Source organism: Coptis chinensis, chromosome 6, assembly GCF_015680905.1.
Source record: "Coptis chinensis isolate HL-2020 chromosome 6, ASM1568090v1, whole genome shotgun sequence".
NCBI lineage: Eukaryota > Viridiplantae > Streptophyta > Magnoliopsida > Ranunculales > Ranunculaceae > Coptis > Coptis chinensis.
In genome coordinates this window covers 34326424-34350383 of record NC_141461.1, presented here as the reverse complement: position 1 = coordinate 34350383, position 23960 = coordinate 34326424, and the positions used below count along the sequence as shown (strand labels likewise).

The 23960-nt window shown below is 41.2% G+C and overlaps 1 protein-coding gene across 1 annotated transcript; it reads left to right on the top strand.

Annotated features, from left to right (window-relative positions):
- Positions 1-12613: 12613 nt before the first annotated feature.
- On the top strand, positions 12614-13663 carry LOC147492677 (uncharacterized). The gene has a single exon (XM_086567592.1). The coding sequence runs from the start codon at positions 12614-12616 to the stop codon at positions 13661-13663; it is 1050 nt and encodes a 349-aa protein (XP_086423718.1).
- Positions 13664-23960: the final 10297 nt, after the last annotated feature.

Sequence of the window (23960 nt, the reverse complement as noted above, 5' to 3'; positions counted from 1 at the left end):
ACTCAAAAGTCAGATGTTGTGCATACTTTGGACAATGAGGAGTTGTTATGTAGAGAAATAGAACTTATAGATGAAAAGCGAGAAGGTGTCGCACTTTACTTAGCTGCTAACCAGCAGATTCTGAAGAGATCATATGACAAGAAAGTCTGGATTCGATCTTTCAAATCTAGAGATTTGGTTTTACACGAGATCCCAGAGCCCAAAGGCAAGCTTGGGCCCAACTGGGAAGGACCATACATCATCGACAAGGTTGGTCGAACTGGTTTTTATTATCTACGTACTGTCGAAGGGGACGTCTTATCAAACTATGGAATGCATAGCACCTTATCAAATACTATCAGTAAATTGGTATTATATAATTTTTTACGCATTGTTTACTCCTCTCCAAGTCATCAATAAAGTTCTCCACATTGCCATCGAATTTATTCCTTGCATTAGTTCTTTATTTATGATCTGCAATTGACTAAGCCTTTAGGGAATTATCTTCTCACTCTCTGTTCAAGAATATTGTATGCCAATTTGCTTTAGAACCAGTGATACTGAGTATGGGAAAGTTGAACTGTATGCCAGATCCTTTCACATTTCCATGCAGCTGGAATTGTACACCAGTTCTTTCAAATTGCGATTATCTTCAATGGGTTAAGCCTTTAGGGAATCGAACCACACTAACTATTCAGTAAACTGTATGTCAGTTTGACTTGGAGCAAGAGATAATGTTCTTGAGAGCCTGAACTGTACACCAGTTCCTAGCACTTTCGAAACATCAATATAGGAGTTGCTGGGAATATCTGGGTTGGATCCAAATCCTAGAACGCAAATCATGGACCTGGAACTTTATCTGCATGGTGGCGCTGAAGAAGACTCCCCCACTACTATTCTGGTGATACCCTATTTATTTTTTAAATAAATAGAACCTATCATTATTAAACACAGTGTTGTACTCATGGCACCAAGTTACTTTCTCAAAGACATACGACTCTATTGCGATCGAACTCCTAATTATAGTTAACTTGAATGGCTTCCATGATATCCTGATCAGATTCTGGTCACGCCTTATTTTAATCTATTTAGCCTACTAGGGTCACCTATTGTTGTTCCAAATGAACTTTGGGGGCATCAGGGGTAGAGTATGCATAGTAACATATGTCATATAACATAAAATGCTTTTAATGTATACATAAACTAGAAGAGCTACAGAGTTCAGTAAGTAAATAGTATGCATGCATAAAATAGAAGAGCTGCAGATCTCAGTAAATAAATTGTATGTGAGCTACAAAGCTCAATATTACATACCCATAGAATAATTGTTTAAAAGTAATTATTTATGTGAATCATCAACTGAAAAGGTTATGAAGCAGGGGTAGAATCAAACTTTGGTTCACCATCAATGCTTGTTGCTGCACCATCATCAGGAACTCTTGTTTCACTCTCAAGAACAGACTGTGTGGTTGGATTAGCTGGAATGGTTGAAGGCTTAACAGAACAGTCACCTGAAGCTAGAACTAGCAGAAAAGGAAGTTGAACTGGAGGCATGTCATCATCGGTGTCTTCTTCAGAAGATGAGGAGGCATCAGGCATGAGTTCAGTTTGACTATAGAGATATTGGTGTCCCAATCAGGAAACAAGATAAAAGGGTTGTTTACTTGCCCTTGATTATCCAACTTAGAAACGTACCCAGTAGCCTCAATAGCCTCCTCAAACTTAACTTGTTTGGCCGCATTGAAAAACTCTTCAGAGACATCTAGTACTTTTAGAGCAAAATGAATGGCATTCTCAGCTGATCTCTTCTTCACCTCTTGCACTACCTTGGAATAGAACTCAGAGGTCATCAACCTTTTTATCAGAATGAAGACGTTTCTCTTTCAAAGCTCTCTCATAGCCTGACATGACCTCATTTGCATGGGCAATGGCTTGATCAAGGGTTCTCATCTCGGTGTTCCTACGGTGAAGTTCCCCTTAGACCTGGTCGTGCTGTGCTTGTAGGGTGGTGAAATGGGAGCGCAGTTCCAAGAACTTCACCTTCCAAGTAGAAATATTAGCATCTCCTTTCTGGGTTTTTTAAAAAGAGGCCTGAAGGTTCGAGATCATATCTCATGTTTTTGAAACAAGTATCAGGTTTCCTCTCTCTAGCCAAGAGCCATTCAACCTGGATCTGCAGCTCCTCAGCTCTTTTCTTAGCAGCCTCTTTCGCCCAGATTAGCTCGCTAGTAGCCATGTCATCAGTGGCTGTACTAGGCTGAGGCTGCAAAGATAGGCTCTTTCATGGCTAAAAAGTCGTTCACTAGCTGGAAAATGATACTGATTGCGTAAGTGACACAATGAGAGAAACATAACATTAAACACAGAGGGAAAGTTTTACCTTAGCAAGATGAACAGCAGATCGATGAAAAGACAGGTCTAGGCTCCGAGCCATGCTGGCCTCGACCTTGTCAACAAGAAATCGAGCAGTTTCCAAAACTCCAAACGCGATGTCAACATCATTAACAGAATGCTTGTTGGTAACAGGAAGTTCATCAGTTCATCCCTAACGCCTCATCTCTACAATCATCTCCCTTTCAGGGGAATCTGGAGATCTTGGTGAGAAGGGGATGTCGTCACTCACCCCTTCCTATTACTAAATCGAGGAGGAGGGAGAGCGACAGTTACAGTAGTTGCTTCAGCAATACCCTTCCCCTTGCGATTGTCAGGGGGGGAAGGGTCAACAGTCAGAGGGACATTGTCACCAGTTTGTTTATAACCCGGGGGAGGATTTAGAACTAATAGGGACAGGAACCTTAAAAAGTGTTTCTTCAATAACAGAGAGAGGGCGAAACTTTATTTTCTTACTAGATGGGGTAACGTCAGAAGTAGAAGCGGATCATTTCTCTTCTTATGACGGTTAGACGCACGCAGTTGCCTTTTAAAATTACTAGCCGCCAGCAGTTCATAAGGTAGTTTAGGGCCTCTCCCGCCAGTGATCACACAATCATCACTGACAGCAGGCTCCTGAACTGGGCCTGATGTCGCATCATCGCTAGAGGAGGCCACATAACTCTTCTATTTATGATTTCCTCTCCTTCTAGTAATCAAGGAGGATTCATCTAGAACTAGAGGAGGAAGAAGTCTTGCATCCTGATCCAAGGGAGGGGGAAGTATGGTGTGCCCATAATTCACAGTACTTATCCTAAAAGGGGAAAAGCCAGGGGCAAGTTGCAGCAATTCTTCAGTAGACATGTTGAAATACTCAAAAAGACGGGTGGGATCAGGAACTATCACCTAAGGTATTCTCTGTTCCTTGGGGATCTTCTTGATGAAGTCCACCGTAGCAGCATCAGTTGCAGTTAGTTGATTCCAGTGGGAAGAGTCATCTAAGGAGTAATAGTAAAGAAATTTAGGCGAAAGACTCTTATATAAAATTATAAAGTTTCTGAGTAAGAAGACTTATTTGTAAGAGCATGGGTGTGTTTTCTGGGAACAAGATTTCCCATTGGCTCACCATCAGCATCAGAAAGACGAATGTCCCACGCATCACCGAACACACGAAGGTGGTGATCAGCCCAACCTTTATCACTCTGGTTCCCCTAAAAAAGACGATAAGAGAGTTCTTGTCTCTGGTCATGAGATAATAGTATGATTGGTCTCGAATATGCCGAACCTCATAAAAGTAGCCAAACACCCAACGGTTCAGAGCGAATCCATGTCTCTTGGTAAGAAGAGCAGAACATACATGACAGTTTTGTAAAACAGGGGTGCTGCCTTACCAAGAGCAAGATTGAAGTGAATCAGACACTCTCTCAACAAAGGGTGAAGAGGAAGAGTGAGTTCAGCCCTAAGCTGACCAATGGTGATAAGTGCCACTTCCTTATATGCTTACTCATCAAATAACCTCCACCACTCCAGGCTGATATTCTCAGGGATGTGAAATTTCTCTTGGATTAGTTCCAGGGAGGAAAGATCTCCAAAGTTTACAAGTGACCAGTTGGGATTCATGATCGGAAAAGAGAGAAAGTTTCAAGTTTTGGTTAAACCCTAATGGGAGATCAAAAGGTTCAGTATGCAGAAAAAGGTAGCAGAAGAGATAATGAGAGTTCACTCACTAGATCTTTTTAAATACATATAAGATGGACGGTTACGATTAGCCCAAGCATCGTGTTTTTTCAGGATAGAACTGCCATCATTGCCTTTTTTGGGAAACGGCGTGTCTGTTCGAGCCGTCTTTTCAGAGCCTTAATTAGTTGGATACGTCAGCAGTTCTAGCAACAGTTTTGGAAAAAGATTCTCGTGCCAAAAGCAGTGTCGCTTCAAGCACCCACGTGCTAGATGGCACGAGAGGGGGCTTCTGTAGGGGGATTTCCTATCATTGAATAGATGACACATGTATGGGAAATAACCTAAGACTATAGATGTCCAAAATGAGACGAGGACCATTAGATCAGTTTCGTGAATAAGTGATCTCGTGCTTAGCATGAGTGTTTAGTGGACATGTGCTAGGCACGTGGCTGACCGCCTCTAAGTATGACAGTTCTCCAAGTCGTTAGGAACTGATATAGATAGTTCCTGAATAGAAGAAAACTGAAGATGGCAATCTCTGATGATAAGGAAGGAATCGTGATGACATATCTTAGGAGTTACCTTTTAAATATAATCTTCCCATACACGATAAGACATTATGATTAACAAGGAAACTTACCTCTCATTTAAGATATGGTCTAGATTCAGACTTCTATAAGAAGAGAAATCCTAATAGGAAGGCAGAGTCCAAAGATAGAAGGGAACTCACAAGTAGTGAGGACAGCCCTAACCCTAGGACTCTCGTAGCTTTTCCTATATAAACCATAGGGATTTGCTCTTAGGAACTATGCAAAATAGGGTTTGATTCTCCAATAATAAAGGAGATACGTAGACAGCCGTCAGATGGTTCAACCCTGAACTCATTATCATCTCATCCCTTCTCTATTCAGTAAAGGCTTTTGGATCACAAAGCATGGAGGAAGATCAAGGGATACTCAGAATTTCCCCTACAATTGATGTGATGATATGTTGGTTATCAAGGGACAATTTGTATTTATATGGTTTAAGCTATGATAGAAAGTGCATGATGATATGGGCGACCCTTAATAACACATAAATGATCTTCAAACCACCCTTAGAAGAATGGAGATTGCGTACTTCTAAGGGTTGGCCTATGTGGAATCCGTTGCCTATTTTTGAAAATCACATAACTATTGATATATCGAAAATCTTTTATAATGAGAACGGAGAAAAATAACTATTTTGAAAATGAAATGTAAAAGAAGGAAAAAGAAAAATTGTATACTCGCTCCACTGGTGCACACTTACTCTAACGACGAGTAAAAAGTATCTTATAAAGAATATGCGAGATATACGTGGAGTAAGGCTCCAGCAACCAAACACTACAAGTGGAGTGGTTCAGTTACCTTAAGGATGCACTCCCATGGAATGCATCAAGAAAACATGTTATGAATCTTTTATAGTCAGATATTCAAGACTATATGTGGGGTCGTTTTAAGTCAGATTCCCCAAGACTATGCATATAAGATGGATGATATGATATTAACTATATACTAATAATCTAAACAGTTGGGGATCTTTATAGAAAAATATATGAAAGCATACACCCCCAAATAGAATGAGATGATGCATGAGTGTAAGATGCAGAATGATAAAATGATGCTTGTGTAACCCATCATGGAATTCATGCAATAACCCGTCATAGTTGAATTGTCCAAAAGATTGAGAGGTTGGTAGTAGATGTCCTTCATGAAGCTCAATTGATGGGGAATAGGACATTCCAGGTTTCTCAACTATTGAAATGATGGACTCTTGTGTTTGTATATTGGGCAAAATCTCTTTACTGGGAAGTTTAGAAAATTATGAATGATCTCAAAGGCAATTGGCTTAAGTGTGAATTTGAGGTTTCTTTGAATTGGTTTTGTCATGCGGTCCTCAGAAATTGGTGGATTTTTTATGAATAGAGGTTGGATTTCAAGAGGTGTTAATTTGGGATGGTGATGGTTGGGTGGTGATTCTTCACATGATCTCAAGGACTCAGAGAATTCTTCATCTAGTTTTGGCTTTTCCACAAGATTGTGGTTTATATCTGCAATAGTAAGGAATCTACAAATTTGTTCCATTGATAAGTCTTGAATGGCCAAACTAAATTGAAATCCACTTTCTACCATATATTTTACTCCCTCTTCTCCAAGCATTTCATTTTCTTTGTCCTATCTACGTTATTCTTCAAAAAATTTCTCAATGCCATTGTCTGAGTGTGTCGAGTCCAATACATGCTCTTGAGTTTTTTCTGCCAGATTTTTCTCATTTGTGGGTGACAATGTATTAAGGCATGTGAGAGAAACTGTGACTTTAGGCAAATAGTCATATCATCATAAAATATGGAATTCTCATGATAGTCAGGTTGAGGTTGATGGGTTTTTAACTGGTCATGAGTATCAGGATGGGCTTTAACAATTGGCTTTGTTATAGTAACACCTTGTTTCTTTTGTTGGATGGATTCTGGACTGGTGGGAAGAATATTAGTCTCAGATGTGGCATTATTTGAATCGGATTGGAGAAAACATAAGGTAATTGCTATTTGCTGAGTTTGTATTGTTTGCTTGGCCATTTTCTGGTAGAGTTGTTTTGTGATGGATGGTATAGTGGGATATGAATTTGATATGGATGGTGCTGAGAATGGTAATGGGTTTTGGGTGAAACCGCACTCTGACTGACCATATGGATAGATGAATGGTGGTTGACTATTTGTGGTGTAACTCCATGAATTGTCGACATGATTAGAAAACTCTTGAGTGTATGGGGTACTAGGGAAGTTTGAAAATTAAAGTTCATAATCATAAAGATTTCCCATAGTAGACTCGAATTCGGTATATGATGGAGAATGTGATAACTAGTGATAAGGACTACCACAAAAAGAACAAGGTTTTGGGTTTGTATTGTAATTTCATGACGATTGCGATGCATATTGATAAGACATGAATGCTCAATCAATGATGATGCACAAACAATAGAAATTCATTTTTTTTTTGAAATATTTGCTTTGGTTTATAATTTACTATTCCCTGTTCAGAGGAACAATTGGACGCGAGACTAGGATGTCTCTACTACACGTCTCATAAGAGTAGGCAGTCACTTCACCAAGTGGTGTGCTACCAAGAATCTCACTCACGAAGAATCTGGGGGAGGGGAATTAGGAAGGTAGTTGGTCCACCGGAATCTGGTAATTGATTACTCTAAATCCTCGTGGCTATATTTTTGTCCTTTTTAGAGGAGCGTGACTACTTTGGGCTCTAGTTGATTGATTTTAATTAATTTTTTTGGTCAAGGGCCTTCAAAAATCAAGCAACGTTCAATTTACCTACATTGGGTAATGACTTCCCAATGGTTGTTGTGGCTCGGATTCAGCCTTTTGCGCGAATGTAAATTGTAGTGTAGAAAGTAAATTTCAAACAATCACGTAAGCATGCTTGAACACACAAGTATCCTCATACTTTGGCTTCGAGGAGGTTTATAATTTACCTCTCAAGCCGTGCTTACACGCTGCTTGAGGAGAAGACGACATCGGTTGGTGCGTGCTCTGAGAATCAGGCCCACTTAAAAAGCCCACAAGTTGGGTTTTTGACAATTTATATAATTTTTCCTTTAAGGGCCCAAACTTAAAATTATACTAATCTAATTAACTAATTTTAGAATAATCACCTAGATTAACTAGAGTCAATGGGACTTAGAGTGTTGATTACCAAGTTGATCCATAGTGTGTAAGCTATGATCCACAACTTGCCTCACACACTTGAACTTCCCAAGGCAATTAAAACCTTAATCCCTTGGTAAGTATATAACTTAAACCAAGTTTAACTCATGTTCATCATAAGAAATCAATAAAAAACTATTTTTTTCGTTTTTCTTTTTATCACTAACTATTACAAACAAGTTTCACTATTTTCTCCTACTTTATTACAAAATCTGGGCTCGGAGTACAACTGTTCATCATAAATCAACTGGACTACAGAAAAACTGGACACCCTTCATTGGAGGTGCCTGGGAAATCGCCCCCGCCACGCCTGCGCTAGTGAACGATCGTCATTTTTTGTGTGTCTTAAACTCCTTTCCAACTTCGTTGTCCCTCAACCTGATTTGTAAAAAAGTATCTCAGCATAGAGAAACAATAAAATAAAATGACAAAAAATTGAAAAAAATAGAAATGGAGAGATGAGAATGATGCTCCCTTCTTAGATTCTCAACCAATCACTCTCACTCCCTCAATCCATGACGGCGGCGCCATTTGAAGGTTTAGATTATAGTGAGTATACTTCAAAAAGTTAGTTTAAGACTTGAGGTTCATCCTAAATTATTTAAAGTTTGAGTGAGGGAGATGTGAAGAAGAAAGGTAGACTCTTGTAGGATTAGAATGGTTCTAAGCTAATAAAAACTTGAAAGTTTGATTGTTGTATTGAAATGAATTGAAAACATGAAGGGGAAGATTGATTAAAAATTTGAAATAAAAGCAAGCAAATAAAATTGAAGATTGAAACAAAGAACAAGTAAACAAGATTGAAGATTGAAACAAATAACAAGTAAACAAGATTGAAGATTAAAACAAAAAACACGGAAACAAGATTGATTAAAATAAAATAAAATAGCAAGAAAGTTGTAGGGGTCATATTTGTGACATGGGATACCATTGGTGGCGAATAGACTGTATGCAGAATAGGGAAGAGAAGACAGGGTGCACCGGATCGGATCTGCAGAACCGTAACCGCCGAGAACTGCGGTGAATGTCTTGGGTGGCAAGTGGTCTGTAGGCAGAGTAGGGAGGATACTACAAGGTGCACCGGGTAGGAGCCGTGGAACTCTAACTGCCAAGAACTGTAGTGAAAGTAGAGGGATAGGTGGCGAGATAGGAGACAGAGGATGATACTGGATGGACGAATGAGAGAGAGCGGTTAGAAAGGGAGGAAGATATAAAGACAGAAGAGGAAGAGAGAAAAAAGAAAAGGAGAAAAGAAAAGAGAGAACAGAGAGAAGAGTGAAGAGTAAGGAATTAATACCAGTAATCTTTTAGGTTGTAATAATTGGAGATACATTTTGGCATCGTCTGTGGGGACAAGAGGAGAGAAAATGGCCACCGTAGCGAAAAGAGGAGTGGGAAGACCAAAGAAAACAACGGTTAGAGAGGTTGCAGAGGAAACCAAGAGTATCAAGGTTGAAGGGGTGGGAGAGGAAGAGGTGTCAAATGTGGTGGCAGACGCCACCAGGCTTCTTCAAGAGGAAATTGTTAGGTTGAGAAATGAGAATGACGAACTAAGAAAGGAAAGGGAAACCACACAGGGGGAAACAGACATAGCAGATCACCAAGGCAGCGAAAGGGAAGGTGAGACTGAGGAACATCCACCACCGGACACGGAACAAACTGTTGGCCTCACACTGGAGATGGTTCAGGCAATGATTGAGAAGGATATAGAGGTGAACCGCGTTGCAGACAAGACGAGCCAGAGCGCTGCGCAGAAGGAGGTAGCAAGCCTCAACAAGAATCCGCTGGCAGATTCGATGTGGAACTCAGAAGTGCCGAAGAGGTTCTTTCAGCCCAGATTTGAGAGGTATGATGGGAAGGGAGACCCAACTGATCACTTGCACCATTTTTGGCAACAAATGCCGTTATGGCAAGAAAATAAGTATGATGGGCTTTGCTGCATGATGTTCCCTGCCAGTCTTAAGGGAGCCTTAGATTGGTAATACAGGTTGGCTTCACGGAGCATCAAAAGGTTCGAAGAGTTGGAGTGCGCATTTGTTGATCACTTCATACACCAGAAAAGAAAGGTGGTTGATATCGCGGCCCTGTTTAACATAAAACAAAGGTCTGCGGAGTCATTAAGAGAGTTTTTGTGTAGGTTCAAAGAGGAGATGTTGCGAGTGGAAAACTTGGATGAACACACAGTGGTCATAGCTTTCTAGCACGGCTTGAGATTGGGAACTAGAGTTCACAAGTCAGTGTCCAAGATCGAAATCACTTCTTTGCATGCTCTGTATCCAAAGGTAGAGAAATACATATGATACGAGGACATAATGCGGGGAATCTTGAAGGAACAAAAAAAGATCGGGGAAGGCGCAAAGGTGCGGGCCTGTGGATGAGATGAAAAGAGAAAAAAGTAAGGTAGAAGAAAGAGAGAGAGGAGTGTATAGAGGGGAAAGCTGTGGTCCGAAGAGGATGGGGGACCGAGGTAGAAAGGATATCTGAGAAAGGAAACCATATCGGGAAATGGAGTAGACTCCGCTCAATAAGCCTCTAGAGGAAATCTTGCCTCTAATTAAGGGGAAACAATATTTTGAGGGTCTGCGGAATACACTAGTGGAAGTAGAAGGGAAACCATTCTGTGCATATCATCAAATCAGGAATCATGCAACTAATGAATGTTACGCCTTGAAGTGGTTGGTGGAGAGAATGATTGAAAAGGGGATGCTTAGGGAGTCTGTGGCAGAGGTTCGTCAAGAGGAGAGGGTGCCAGCTCCAGCTAGAATTCTAGGTACTATCAATGTAATCTTCAACGGAGAAACCCCGGGAAGAAATGCACACAGAGAAAAAATGAGAAAGACAGCTAGCCTACAATAGGTGAATGAGGTGGTGAGCATACCGCGGTTAGTTCGAGGAACCGCGAGGGATGAGGAAAGCATAATGTTCACCTCAAAAGACTTGGAGTCAGTAATTTCCCCGCACGAGGATGCATTGGTGATTACTATAGCGATGGGCAATTATTTGGTAAAAAGGGTGTTGGTAGACTGCGGAAATTCAGTGGACTTGTTATTTAAGGGGGCCATGGAGGAGATGAACATTGTTAGAGATCAGTTGAAAGCTCCTTAAACCAATCTGTATGGGTTCAATGGCAGTATGACAGAACCCATGGGAGAATTGGTGTTACTAGTTATAGCAGGCCCGATAATGGTACTCACTAGATTTATGGTGGTGGATTCTAGTTCTCAATACAATGCCATTCTAGGGAGAAGATGGATCCACGAAATGAAGGCTATCCCGTTAACCTTTTATCAAGTGATCCGCTTCCCTACAAATGGGGGTACGTATGAGATACGGGGGGTCAAGTGGTAGTGCAGAACATCCATCGTTACAGTAAAGAGTATGGTCTGCAGCATAATGGGGGAAGGGGTCGTCACGAACTAGGATCAGCATAGCAATTACAGGAGTTAGTGGCCGCGGAAGTGTACGAGCCTTTGCCGGGACCTAAAACATTGGATGAGCTGGAGGTAGTGAACATTGGGGTAGGAGATGAGGAAAAGTTTACCTCAGTGGGAGCTGAATTGCCAGAGGAATGGAAGTATAAGCTGGTGCAGTTTTTAACAGAGAATGCAGACATATTTGCATGGGTAATTAAGGATATCATGGGTTTAGACCCAGAGTATGCATGTCATCATTTGCATATGAATGAAGATGCTAAGCCGGTAAGATAAAGAATGAGAAGCATAAGGCCCAAATACGCAGAAGGGATTCGCGAAGAGGTGATACGACTGAAGGGGGTGGGAATAATCAGGGAAGTTGAGTTTATAGAATGGTTGTCAAATGTGGTTGCGGTACCGAAAAAGAATGACAAGGTTATAATGTGTGTCGACTTCACAGATATAAACAAGGAATGCCCGAAAGATTGTTACCCTATGCCCCGGGTGGATGAGTTAGTAGATAAAACAGCAGGTTTCAAGGTGTTTTCCTTCATGGATGCCTCGATGGGATACAATCAGGTCGCAATGTTTGGGCCAGATCAGGAGAAAACCACCTTTGTAGTGGAGGGTGGTACCTATTGTTACACCAGGATGCCTTTCGGCTTAAAAAATACAGGGGCTACCTTTCAGCGGTTGGGAGAAAAGATGTTTGAAGGAAAGATTCTAAAGGGGATTGAAATATATATTGACGACATGGTGGAAAAAATTATGTCGGAGAAAGAGCACCTAGAAGGCCTCCATGAGACTTTTGCCATACTGCGCAAGCATAAGCTGAAACTCAACCCCGAGAAGTGCACATTTGGGGTAACGTCAGGGAATTTTCTGGGCTACGTAGTCACCCATTACAGCATAGAGGCGAATCCAGAGCAAATTCGATCTTTGGTTGAAATGTCGTCTCCGCAGAATGTGAAGTAAGTACAAAGGCTGGCGGGAAGAGTCGCGACACTTAATAGATTCATTTCCAAATCTTCGGATAAATGTCGGCCTCTATACCGCTTACTGAGGAAAACTCCTGATTTCCATTGCACCGCGGAATGCGAAGGAGCATTTCAAGAGTTGAAAGGTTACCTAGGGAAGGCACCCTTGCTATCGTGGCCGGAACAGGGCGAAAAGTTGTATTTGTATTTGGGTGTTAGCGAGTACGCGATAAGTTCAGTTCTCGTGAGGGTGATCGACAAGATAGAAAAGCCAGTTTACTTTCAAAGCAAAACCCTACTGGATGCGGAGACCCGATACAGTAGGATTGAGAAGTATTCTTTGGCTTTGATATTTTCAGCTCTCAAGTTGAAGCCTTACTTCGAAGCTCATTTTTGTGGTGGTAGTAACAAATTTGCCTCTCAAACAAGCATTGAAGGCCGAGAAGTCAGGTAGAATGCTGAAATGGGCAGTATTACTCAGTTCTTATGAGATCACATACCAAATCAGAACGGCAGAGAAGGCACAAGCCATAGCTGAGTTTCTGGCCGAATTTCCGGCAAAGGATCCCACTTGGGGAGAGGAAATGGTAATGGAATCTGAAGGGGAAGTCAGCCGCGACCCTTTGGATCCTTGGGATATGCGCAATGGGTGGAGAGTTTTCGCGGATGGTTCTACTACGGATAGAGGAAATGGAATTAGGGTCGTGTTGGTGACTCCTGAGAACAATCGCCTTGAGCTATCTATGAAACTGGGGTTCGCGGCTTCAAATAATGAGTCTGAATATGAAGTTGTAATAGCTGGATTAGACTTGGCCAAAGATTTGGGGGTAAATGAGTTGTCTATTTTCTCAGATTCCAATTTGGTAATTTGTCAAGTGAATGGAGGATTTGTGGCTCGCTGCCCCAGGATGGCGAGGTACCTCGAGGTCCTACAGCGAAGGGCAAGCAAGTTCTACAAAATAAAGTTTTCCCACCTAGGCCGTGGAGAGAATAGACACGCCGATGCTTTAGCTTATGTGGCGGCGGTTCTTCTTGGTTCAGAGGGTACGTCTATTGAAGTTAGAGTATTGAGTAAGCCTAGTATATCAAATGAGGATCAGGTTTGCCTCACCACAGAGAGGGATCAAGGTTGGATGGAACCGATAAAGACTTTCTTGAGAGGAGTAGAGATAGAGAATAAACAGGAGAGGCGAAGAATGGAACAGCTGAGTCAGAGGTACACATTGCTAGACGGTGACCTATACAGGAGAAATTTCAGCGGACCGTTGTTAAAATGTATAGGTCCGCGACAGGCGCAAGAGGTTCTTGCGGAGGTTCAGGAAAGAGATTGCGGGAGTCATTCCGTAGGACAAACTACTACCCACAGGTTGATATCACAAGGGTATGTTTTGCCCCATATGAAGAGAGATGCCATAAAGTATGCCAAAAAATGTGAGAAACGCCAAAGGTTTGCACCGTTCATACATTCACCAACTGAGCCCTTGCACAATGTGTTCAGCCCTTAGCCTTTCTCCATGTGGGGACTGGATATTGTAGGGCCTCTACCCATGGCGAGCGGAAAAAGGAGATTTATGTTGGCCGCTACTGATTATTTTACCAAATGGGTAGAGGGTGTGGCTTTGCAACAGGTTAAGGAAGAGAACGTGAAAACATTCTTATGGGAGAATATCATCTGTAGGTTCGGGCTGCCACATACGATCATCGCGGATAATGGAACTCAGTTTACTGGGGGAAAAGTGCGGGAGTTTCTTCAGGCGTTTAAGGTGAAGCAGGGGTTCTCAGCCCCCTACAATCCTGAGGGGAATGGACAAGTGGAGGCATCGAACAAAATCATAATGGATAACTTATAGAAAAAATTGGAGAGTCGAAAAGGAGCATGGGCGGACGAGTTGAATCACGTGTTATGGGCTTATCGTACCACACCGCGAACCTCTACTAAAGAATCACCATTCACAATGGCATATGGAGTAGAAGCAGTTATACCTGTGGAGATGATAGAGAAAACGACATGAACCGGAGTTGTGGAGTTGGGAATGAATGTGAGGATCTTAAACACGGAATTGAATCTCATAGAGGAAAAAAGAGAAATAGCGCGATAATGATCGAGGAATACCATCGAAAAGCCGCAAATGACAAATATGATAAGCGAGTGAAGCCGCGAACTTTCAAGGTTGGGGATTTGGTGCTGCGACGTGTTACTCCGGCCACTAAGAAAGAGAATGAAGGTAAACTTGGTCCCAACTGGGAGGGACCATATATCGTGACGGAGAAGGGTACTTCTGGAACTTACAGGTTACAGACTTCATCAGGAGAAAAGATAGAGAAACCATGGAATATAAGAATGTTGAAAAAATTCCATAATGGAAGCATTCTTTAGTTAATTTCGTTTCTATTGTCGTGGAGTAAGATCAGACTTACTTTTGAATGATATCTTCTCTTTCGATTGTTATATCCTTGAAATAAAAAGAGTTTGTTTATTCCAATGATGGCAAGGGTATTGAATGAAGAATATCAACATGGGGGCAAAGTAAGTTGCCCCCTAAAGCTTCACAGCTGAATAAAGACAGCGGAGGGGCAAAGTGAGTTGCCCAAATCAACTAAGGGGCAAAGTTAGTTGCCCCAGGGCTTCACAACCCGACCACGCGCATACGGGGAGCCCCTTTCGGACTATATGTCCAAATCAACATGGGGGTAAATTGAGTTGCCCCTAAGGCTTCACAGCCTACCAAAGACAATAGGGGGGACGAGCCCTTCGCGGACTATATGTCCAAATCAACATGGGGGCAAACTTCACAGCCAACCAAAGACAGTGGAGGGGACAAGCCCTTCGCAGACTATATGTCCAAATCAACATGGGGGCAAATTGAGTTGCCCCTAAGGCTTCACAGCCTACCAAAGACAGTGGGGGGGCGAGCCCTTCGCGGACTATATGTCCAAATCAATAGGGGGGCAAATTGAGTTGCCCCTAAAGCTTCACAGCCTACCAAAGACAGTGGGGGGGATGAGCCCTTCGTGGACTATATGTCCAAATCGATATGGGGGCAAATTGAGTTGCCCCTAAGGCTTCACAGCCTACCAAAGACAGCTGGGGGGGACGAGCCCTTCGCAGACTATATGTCGAAATCAACATGGGGGAAAATTGAGTTGCCCCTAAGGCTTCATTACCTACCAAAGATAGCAGGGAGGACGAGCCCTTCGTGGACTATATGTCCAAATCAACATGGGGGCAAATTGAGTTTCCCCTAAGGAGTTGCAAGGAGAAGAGATAACCGTAGCCAAAGTCCAACTTTTGTAATGGGAATTAAAAATCATTGTCCTATGCAAATTTGATTGAGGGAGTAATGAAGGTGGTTTATACTACAAAAGGAGATGAAAATAATAGATAGATAACCTTTGTCGGTGTACCTACTGGGGAAACCCAGAAAAATAGGCATAACATGCAAATACACAAATTTCAAAGTATACTGTCAAAAGAACAAACAAAATAATGGCAAGTACATAATTACATTTCCCAACAATTTACTGCTGCCCTTCAACCCCCTCTTGCTGGGAAGAAACCTCAGGCGCCTGCACCGCGGTGATAGAGTCAGCATCCACATCGATGGGGGAGGTGACCACACTGGAAGTACCGGCGGGAAGCACTGGGGGAGCAGCCTCAAGTACAGCGAGAGAGGGCGAGGCAATTTGAGTATCAGGGACTTAGACTACAGGTGGAATGGGGACTAAACGACCAGCCGCAACAAGCTCTTCAAGTTGACTCTTTAGTTCGCGAGCAATCTTCTTCTCAGCTAGGAGTTAGAAGCGATCTGCCGCATCCTTCACAACTTGGTCCACCGCAGCCTGAGTGGCGAGTCTCTCTGCCTCCTTTTGGCTCTCCATTTTGGAGGTGACTCCTACTACGTAATCATGGTGCTTGTCCTCAGCTTGCTGAAGAGCTTTTTGGGCCTTCACAGCAACAATTTGAAGCTCATCATGGTCTTTCTCTAACTGGGCATACTTAGTTTTCCAACCGCTGGGGCCATTGATCTCCTGTTTCGCGACCTCTAGAGAGTCTAGGGTGTTGGTGTGGTCGTGCACCACGTAACCGATGTCCAGACTCAGCTAAAGAAATACACGTTAGAAACGAGTATAAAGGAAAGGGAAAGAGCGGAAAGAGAACTTTAATGATACCTTTTCCTAGTCAGTATAGATGGATGCTCGGTGAGAGGCGAATGAACCTGAGTCACCGTATGCTTGGTCTCTGGGATGATGAGAGCTGTAAAACAAAGACGCCGCGATGGCAGGGTTGTCAAGGGCTGAATCGCATATGTTTACATTGCAGTCTCAAGCCTTAAATTGCGGGTGCCATATCTCCACAACACCAGAAGGGGAGGGACTGATGTATGGTGTTCCTTTCCAGGGCGGCGAGAGGAAGCTATGGACTGCGGTGCGTGAGTTGGTGGTTCTGATGGAGGAAGAGCCACTGTCTTGGCTTTTTTTGCTGGAGGGCTCTTCGTCGCAACTTCAGTGGGCTCATCACCTTCTGAGTCACTGTCCCAGAGTTTGAGTTTGCTAGAGGCCATGTCAGCGGCAGGAACAGAAGAGGGGTGAGCAAAATCGTCTTCCCAATCCGCTAAAGCAGAGTAGGAAGAGGGGGCGGTCTCTGTAGGGGGAGGGCGGGATTAAGCGGCAGCTTTAGAGTGAGAGATCTTGGTGGTGTAGCCGAATGACTGATGAGCTTTGCGTTTTCTTTTTGGGGAGGGAGAGGATTTGGGTTTGCGTTCTTTGGGTGGCGGCAATCGGTAGAGTAGACCTTGGAACTTCCCTATGTCTTAAGAGAGGGGTCAAACAAAAGAGGGTTGCCTTTGTCGGGGTCTATGCCGAGAACCTCACACTAGTTGCTCCCTAGATCTCGGAGTTCTTGAAAAATGTCAGAAAAGATGCCGTCGTAGAATTGAGATCGAGAATCAGGTTTCCAACCTGGGCCACAGAAAGAAGACACATTAAAAACAAGGTTATGCAGAAGATTTGGGATTGAAAGGGTTTTACTTATCACTTGTAAGGAAATTGAGATGCCTTAGAGAAACTTCTGAAGGGAGGTCCGCGGAAATAAAACTTACAGACACATACAATGGATAATGATGCCACACCTTGTAAGAAGTTGTAATATGGAGAACAAAAGACTTCTTCCGCGGACGTGTACAAAAGGATTGGTACCCTACACTTCCAAATTTGTTGCTCTTTTTCAAATAAAAATGAGCAATTATGTCGCGAAGTTGGATTTTAGGAGTGTGGATTTCATTGTAATGGTTAGCGGCGTACATAATTCGCCAGAAGTTACCTATGCCTTCACAAGGCGGAATATTGAAATGGTTGCATACCTCGATATCGAGAAGAGTTAAGGGGAAATGCAAGCCAGCTGCTATCTGGCCAACAGTCGCGATAAGACAGCCTGGCCACGGTTTTACTAAGTAGGGAAAATGGGTGATGCCAGTCACGTGCTCTAGTAACACGTCATCTGGGATGCCATAGGTGGTTTTAACTGCTTCTAGATTAGGGCGGCAGAAATATTATGGTGGGGGAGGAAGAGAAGCCTTCCTCCCTGATGTAGATGGTACAGCGGCTGGGTTGGCAGAGCTAGAGGCCGGAGAGTCCGACCTGTTCGCCGTGGAGTGGCTAGATCTGGATGGAGAGGCACCGGATCTGGTGGCGGAGGTATCCACCGAATCAGATCCCGACATAATGCAATAGACACTAAGATGGATCAAGTGAAACAGTGGGGAAGAATACAAACTATGAGAGAAGGAGAGAGTGCGGAAACAGTATCGAAAATTGAGTATAGCAAATAACGAGCAGAGAGAAGGTGAAAAACAAACCTGAGATGCAACAGCTTTGCCAAGGTGATGAAATGACCAAAAAAGAGATGCAAGCGGTGCAAGAAGAAACCTTGAGATAGAGGAACAGCGGGAAGAAGTTGAAGAGGTTGGAGAAGAGGAAAAATGGAAGAATGAAGATAAAAAGGAACGAGGGGTTTATGGGTTTTAAGGAAAGTGAAAGGTTTGGGCGGGATTTGAAGAGACAAGGGTAAAAGGGTAATTGCAAAGAAAGGAACTAGGGGAAATGTGACGCGTGGGGCCTCGATAATCGAAAAGTCAGGTTTTGTACGGCGCGTGCGCCGTTCCCATGCGACAGTAATGATGGAACACGTGTCATGAAATAGGTGGAACAGCTTAAAATAATGAAGATAGACCACGCCTGGAGAATGTTAGGTCTCGGCCCCATCGATTTTCTGCGGACTACTGATACGACCGAGAGAGGGCATCTGTAGGGGTCATATTTTTGACATGGGATATCATTGGTGGCGAATGGACTGTATGCAGAATAGGGAAGAGAAGATAGGGTGCAGTGGATCGGATCCACGGAACCGTAACTGCCGAGAACTGCGGTGAATGTCTTGGGTGGCAAGTGGGTTGTAGGCAGAGTAGGGAGGATACTATAGGGTGCACCGGATAGGAGCCGCGGAACCCTAACTGCAGAGAACTGCGGTAAAAGTAGAGGGACATGTGGCGAGATAGGAGACAGAGGATGATAGTGGATGGACGAACGAGAGAGAGCGGTTAGAAAGGGAGGAAGATGTAAAGACAGAATAGGAAGAGAGAAAAAAGAAAAGGAGAAAAGAAAAGAGAGAACAGAGAGAAGAGTGAAGAGTAAGGACTTAATACAAGTAATCTTTTAGGTTGTAATAATTGGAGATACAAAAGTAAAAACATGAATTGAAAAACAAGACAAGAAATTAAACAAACCAAATGGTTTGGATCCTAAGACAATAGATGGTTTCTCTCTCCCTTGCTTTTAGCTTATATACCCCTACTTTTACCTTTTACAGATTTGCCCTTCTCCATTACAAACTAGACACCTCACAATTTTGCTTTTGCTTTTGCTTTTTGGTTTCTTCATGACTAAGGTAGGTTTAGAGAGAAAGTATTCATAATTTGAGATAAGGGCCTCCATCTCTGGTCTTCTGAATTGAGTGTTTTGACTATTGACTTTGACCGTTGACTTTGACTGGTTGACTTTGACTTTTTTAGCACTTTTCTATAGTAGCTACTGGTCTTCATAGTAAGCATGATTAAGGCTTCTTTAGGTGTTAAGACGCAACTTTTATGATAAGTGGTCTCAAATACTTCTTAACCTAAAAAAGGCAATAAAAGCTATGAGTTATCTTTTTGTTAAGCGTAAGAGGGATTGTAATGCAGTAATATACGGGTAATAAAATGCATATTTGGGAACTGATCAACTTCCCAATAGTTGTTATGTGGCTCTCAGCCTTATGCGTGAATGTAAATTGCAGTGCAGAAATTACATTTCAAACAATCACGTAAGCATGCTTGAACACACAAGGTGTCATTTACATGGGCTTTAAGGAGGTTAAGATTTTACCTCTCAAACCATGCTTACACACTACTTGAGGATAAGGCGATGTTAGTTAGCGCGTGACCTGGGAATCTGGCCCAACCGTTCGAGCTTTTCCCTGTTTCTTAATTACAAATAAGGTCCACTTAAAAAGCCCACAGTCTGAGTTTTTGATAATTAAACAACTTTGTCTTCAAGGGCCCAAAACATAAAAGTAAACTAACACTAAAACTAATCTAATAGATTAACTAGTTTAGATAGATTATCTAGATTAACTAGAGTTAAACTTAGTTAGAGTGTTGATTACCAAATTGATTCAAAGTGTGAGAGCGTATGATTCATGACTCGCCTCTCACACTTGAACTTCTCAAGGCAATGAAAACTCTAATCTCTTGGTATGCTTAGAACTTCAACCAAGTGTTCACTCATGTTCATCTATATAATCAATCAAAAACTCATTTTTTTCTTTGTTTTTCATTTTTTTACTTTATCTCTATCTATACAAACAAGGTCCACTGATTTATACTACTCTATTACAAAATCAGGGGTTCCAGCACAACCAAACATTACAAAATAAATGAAACTGTAAAAAATTAGACACTGGTGTGCAAAGGTGTCCACTCAGTCATGCACAATGGGTGGTGCAGATGCTGGTCACCCATCTGGTTCCGACCAAGTTCTTCCGTCTTCCGTCAGCAGCTTCAGCTCCTCTCCATCTGTTCATTGTTGAACCTGAATTTGCAAGAAAGTAAGCCAATAATGAAAAATAATGAAATAAATAAATGAAAATTAAAAAAAAAAAAAAAAAAAAAAAAAAAAAAAGAAATGAAATGGTGAGAGTGATGCTTCCCTCCTTAGATGCTCAACCAAAGTTCTTGCTCCTCCAATCCATGACGGCGGTGCCATTTGAAGTAAATGGTGGTTGGAGTATTTCAAAGTGTTTTGATGTGGTTTACCATAAATTGTTTGGAGCTTGAATGATGGGAGTTTTAAAAGAAAGAAAGGTAGTTCTCTTTAGTTTAGGATTGTATTGGTTAACTAGTTTATGAAGAACATTGAAAAAACACAAACTTGAAAGGAATGAATTGAAAAGATTGATTTAAAGAAAGAACATCAAATAAGAAGTGATTGATTGATTGAAGAACATAAAGTAAATAACAAGATTGAAAATAAAGAACAATAAAGTATATGACTTGAATAAAAAAAAATACTATAAATTAAATCCTACATGACACTAGAATAAGTCTAGGTGAATTCTTTCTCTTTAAGTTTTAGTTCTTGTACCCTACTTTATGCAAATAACCGATTTGCCCTTCTCCATTACATTTGAGACACCTCACCCTTTGCTTTATGCTTTTGCTTTTTGCTTTTGCTTTTTAATTTCTTCTTGATCAATATAGGTTTTAGAGAAAGCCTTCTTTTGTCTTAAGGACATCTATCTCTGGTCTTCTGAGTTGAGGACTTGACTTTCAGCTCTTTGGTTATAATGAGTCCTTGACCTTTGACCTTTGACTTTAACTTTGACTTTTTCAGCACTTTTTCATAGTAGCTTTGAGTTTTCATAATAAGCATAATTAAGGCTCTTTTTGGTGCTAAGACGTGGCTTTTATGATAAGTGGTATAAATTTCTCTGTAACCTGAAAAATGTAATAAAAGCTATGAGTTGTCTTTTCATTATGCGTAAAAGGGGTTGCAATGTAGATGTATGGGTAATAAAATACACATTTGGGAGCTGATCAGTCTCCTACCCTTGGACAGTGCACATTGAACACCTTCGATCATGACATTCTGCTCAATAATTTGAGTCGGTACCAACATTTTCCATAACAAGATAGAATTTAAAGTCTCCATTCTCATCTCTTGTAACTTCACCAATACCAGAAGGGCCAGGGTTCCCAATGGATGCTCCATCGGTGTTGAGCTTTAGAATATTGGGCTTGGGAGGAATCCAAGAGCATTGCTTCATTTAACGAGCTTTTCTAGTTCAACCTCCAACATCCCAAAAGGAAAGGATTTTCACTTCTGGATTGGAGGGGAGTTGTAACTGCAAGCATGAGAAAGAAGGCATGTAGTCTTTATCTGTATACGCATATAAGCTTTGCATTCCCAGAGATTTTATCCTTGAAAAACTTTGTTCTGTTGCTTCCAAATGCTGACCATGCCAGATACAATAGCCGTAATCTAAAGATGTTTAAATCTATAACTCAAAGATTTACACATACTCATGGCATTCCTTAAACTCAGAATTGGTTTCGGGTTCCCAAAAGTATGTGAAATCTACTTCCAAAGTTGTTGCGAGAATGGATAGTGCCAAAAGTAGTTATGATAGTTGATGCAAGTATATTTGTTAGTATGCTAGGTAGATGTTTCTACCATGTGTTATGTTTGAGTTGGTATTTAGTTGTTAGCTATTTTAGAACATGTTGTTATGTTTTTTAGCTAGAAGTCCATAGTGGGAATACCTACTATGAGTATTGAGTCCTTTATATTAGGCAGTCTCTTCCAGTAGAAAATAAGTGAGTCTTTTATGTATCAATTTCCATTGTCAGACTTTCATCTTCAATAAACAGAGTTACATTTGTTAGACTTGCAGTTCCACGTACATTTCCTCACATATGTCTCCTTAAACCAACAAGAGGTGCTCATGATTTTCAGAGTTACTCTCACATAACTTGCAATAGGATGCAAGACGTATCTTTTGCTGTTTCACCTTTTCATCAATCGGAATTCCTTTTTAATGATTTTTCATGCTAGAAAAGCTACTCAAGGGTGGATGAAATTGTTCCAAAGGATTCTATGCCAGCTTAGCAAGGGATTTCACCACACCATGTAATCTTCCTATTGAGGGTTGCACTTGAGAATAGATCCCACATTAAAGTTTTCCATGTCTATAACATCTTGTATAATATTTGGGATGTACCATCTATCTTCTTCGAGCAAATAAATTTTTTTAGCCCGGTGATGTTGATGATATAGTGGTGTTGAGGGTTGTGTTGTTCATCTTGAATCCTTTGTTTGGAGGATGGCTTTGATGGTTGGAAAAACTAGACATGTAACTCTTCTCTCTTACTTTCTAATGGGTATTTGAAATTACTTCTTAATGTGAAACTCTTGGTTGAATTGTAGATGTATTAAAACTTGCTTTTAACTTGTTGCTGAATCAAAACATAGAATGAAATTGGTTTTGATGGTTATCTTGCTCACAAAGTCATACTCATTTGAACTTGTCAAATAAGTATGACTAGTGTTTTGGGATTGAATCAAAGATGAGATAAGTAGAGAAAACATGTATTGAAGAAAAGAATGAAAACTTGTATTAAGTTAATATTGAAAACTTGTATTAAATCACTTAAAGCTTGAAGAACATAAAAGTGGAAAACAAGTAAATAACAAATTACACTATTAAATTAAAACATTTTATCTACTCTTAATGACCAAAGATTAGCTCTAGGGTTTACTCTACTCCTAACAAACCAAAATGGTTTGGACCTTAAAACATTGGACAACTAATTATCTACATCTCTTTGGTTTATATAGGACACCAATTATATATTTGCCCTTTCTTCTAGAAATAACCTTTAAGCTTTGTGAGCTTTTGACTTTAGCCCATACACTTGAATTCTTGATTTTGGCTCTAAGTGCTTGAGTTCATAGCTTTTAGCTTTAAGTCCTGAGTCTTCAGCTTTTAGTCCTGAGTCCTTGAGAGTTGACTTTGACTTTTCAGCACTTTTGCTCCTAAGTTGGAATCTTCCCAAGCAGCGTCAATAACAATCCTTTTTGTGCTAAAATGTGCATATGAGAAATATACGTCCTAATTGGCATGTATCCTGCAAACGATAGAAAAAGCTATAAGTTGTTTGTTCATTAAGCATAAGAAGGGCATATTTGAAGAATTGCAAAGTTGAGGACTGGTCAGCTATTCTCAAACAGCATTTTGCTTGTCCTGAAGCAACAGATGAGAGAAAAAACTAAGATCACAAATGTGTGATTTATTATACTAGTCTCGTTTAACAGATTGCGATTGCATTAACCATATGCAACAAGGCCTTAAACCACTAGGAATTCCCTAGTGGATGAGCTTAAGCCTCATGAGAGTTTTCCAGAGAAGGTACTCACAAACTTTCCTTATTTAGTACAAAGGGTCTCGTTTCCTTATTTATTATCAGAGATTTATACATCTCATTAGCGGGGAATAAAGAAAATTTCATTTGAACTTAGAATAATATATATACAGTAATTTAATCATCTAAAGATAAACGTGCAAAACATGAGCGGTGAAATGCAAAAGCAGAGTCATTTTCGAAGCTTTTGGAGAGCGTCCTTAAGTTGGGTTCTCACAAGGGTGTGTTGCACTCACAACTCTTTGATAGATTCACTCAACTTTCATTTTCTCAAGTGTAGAGGGCATTT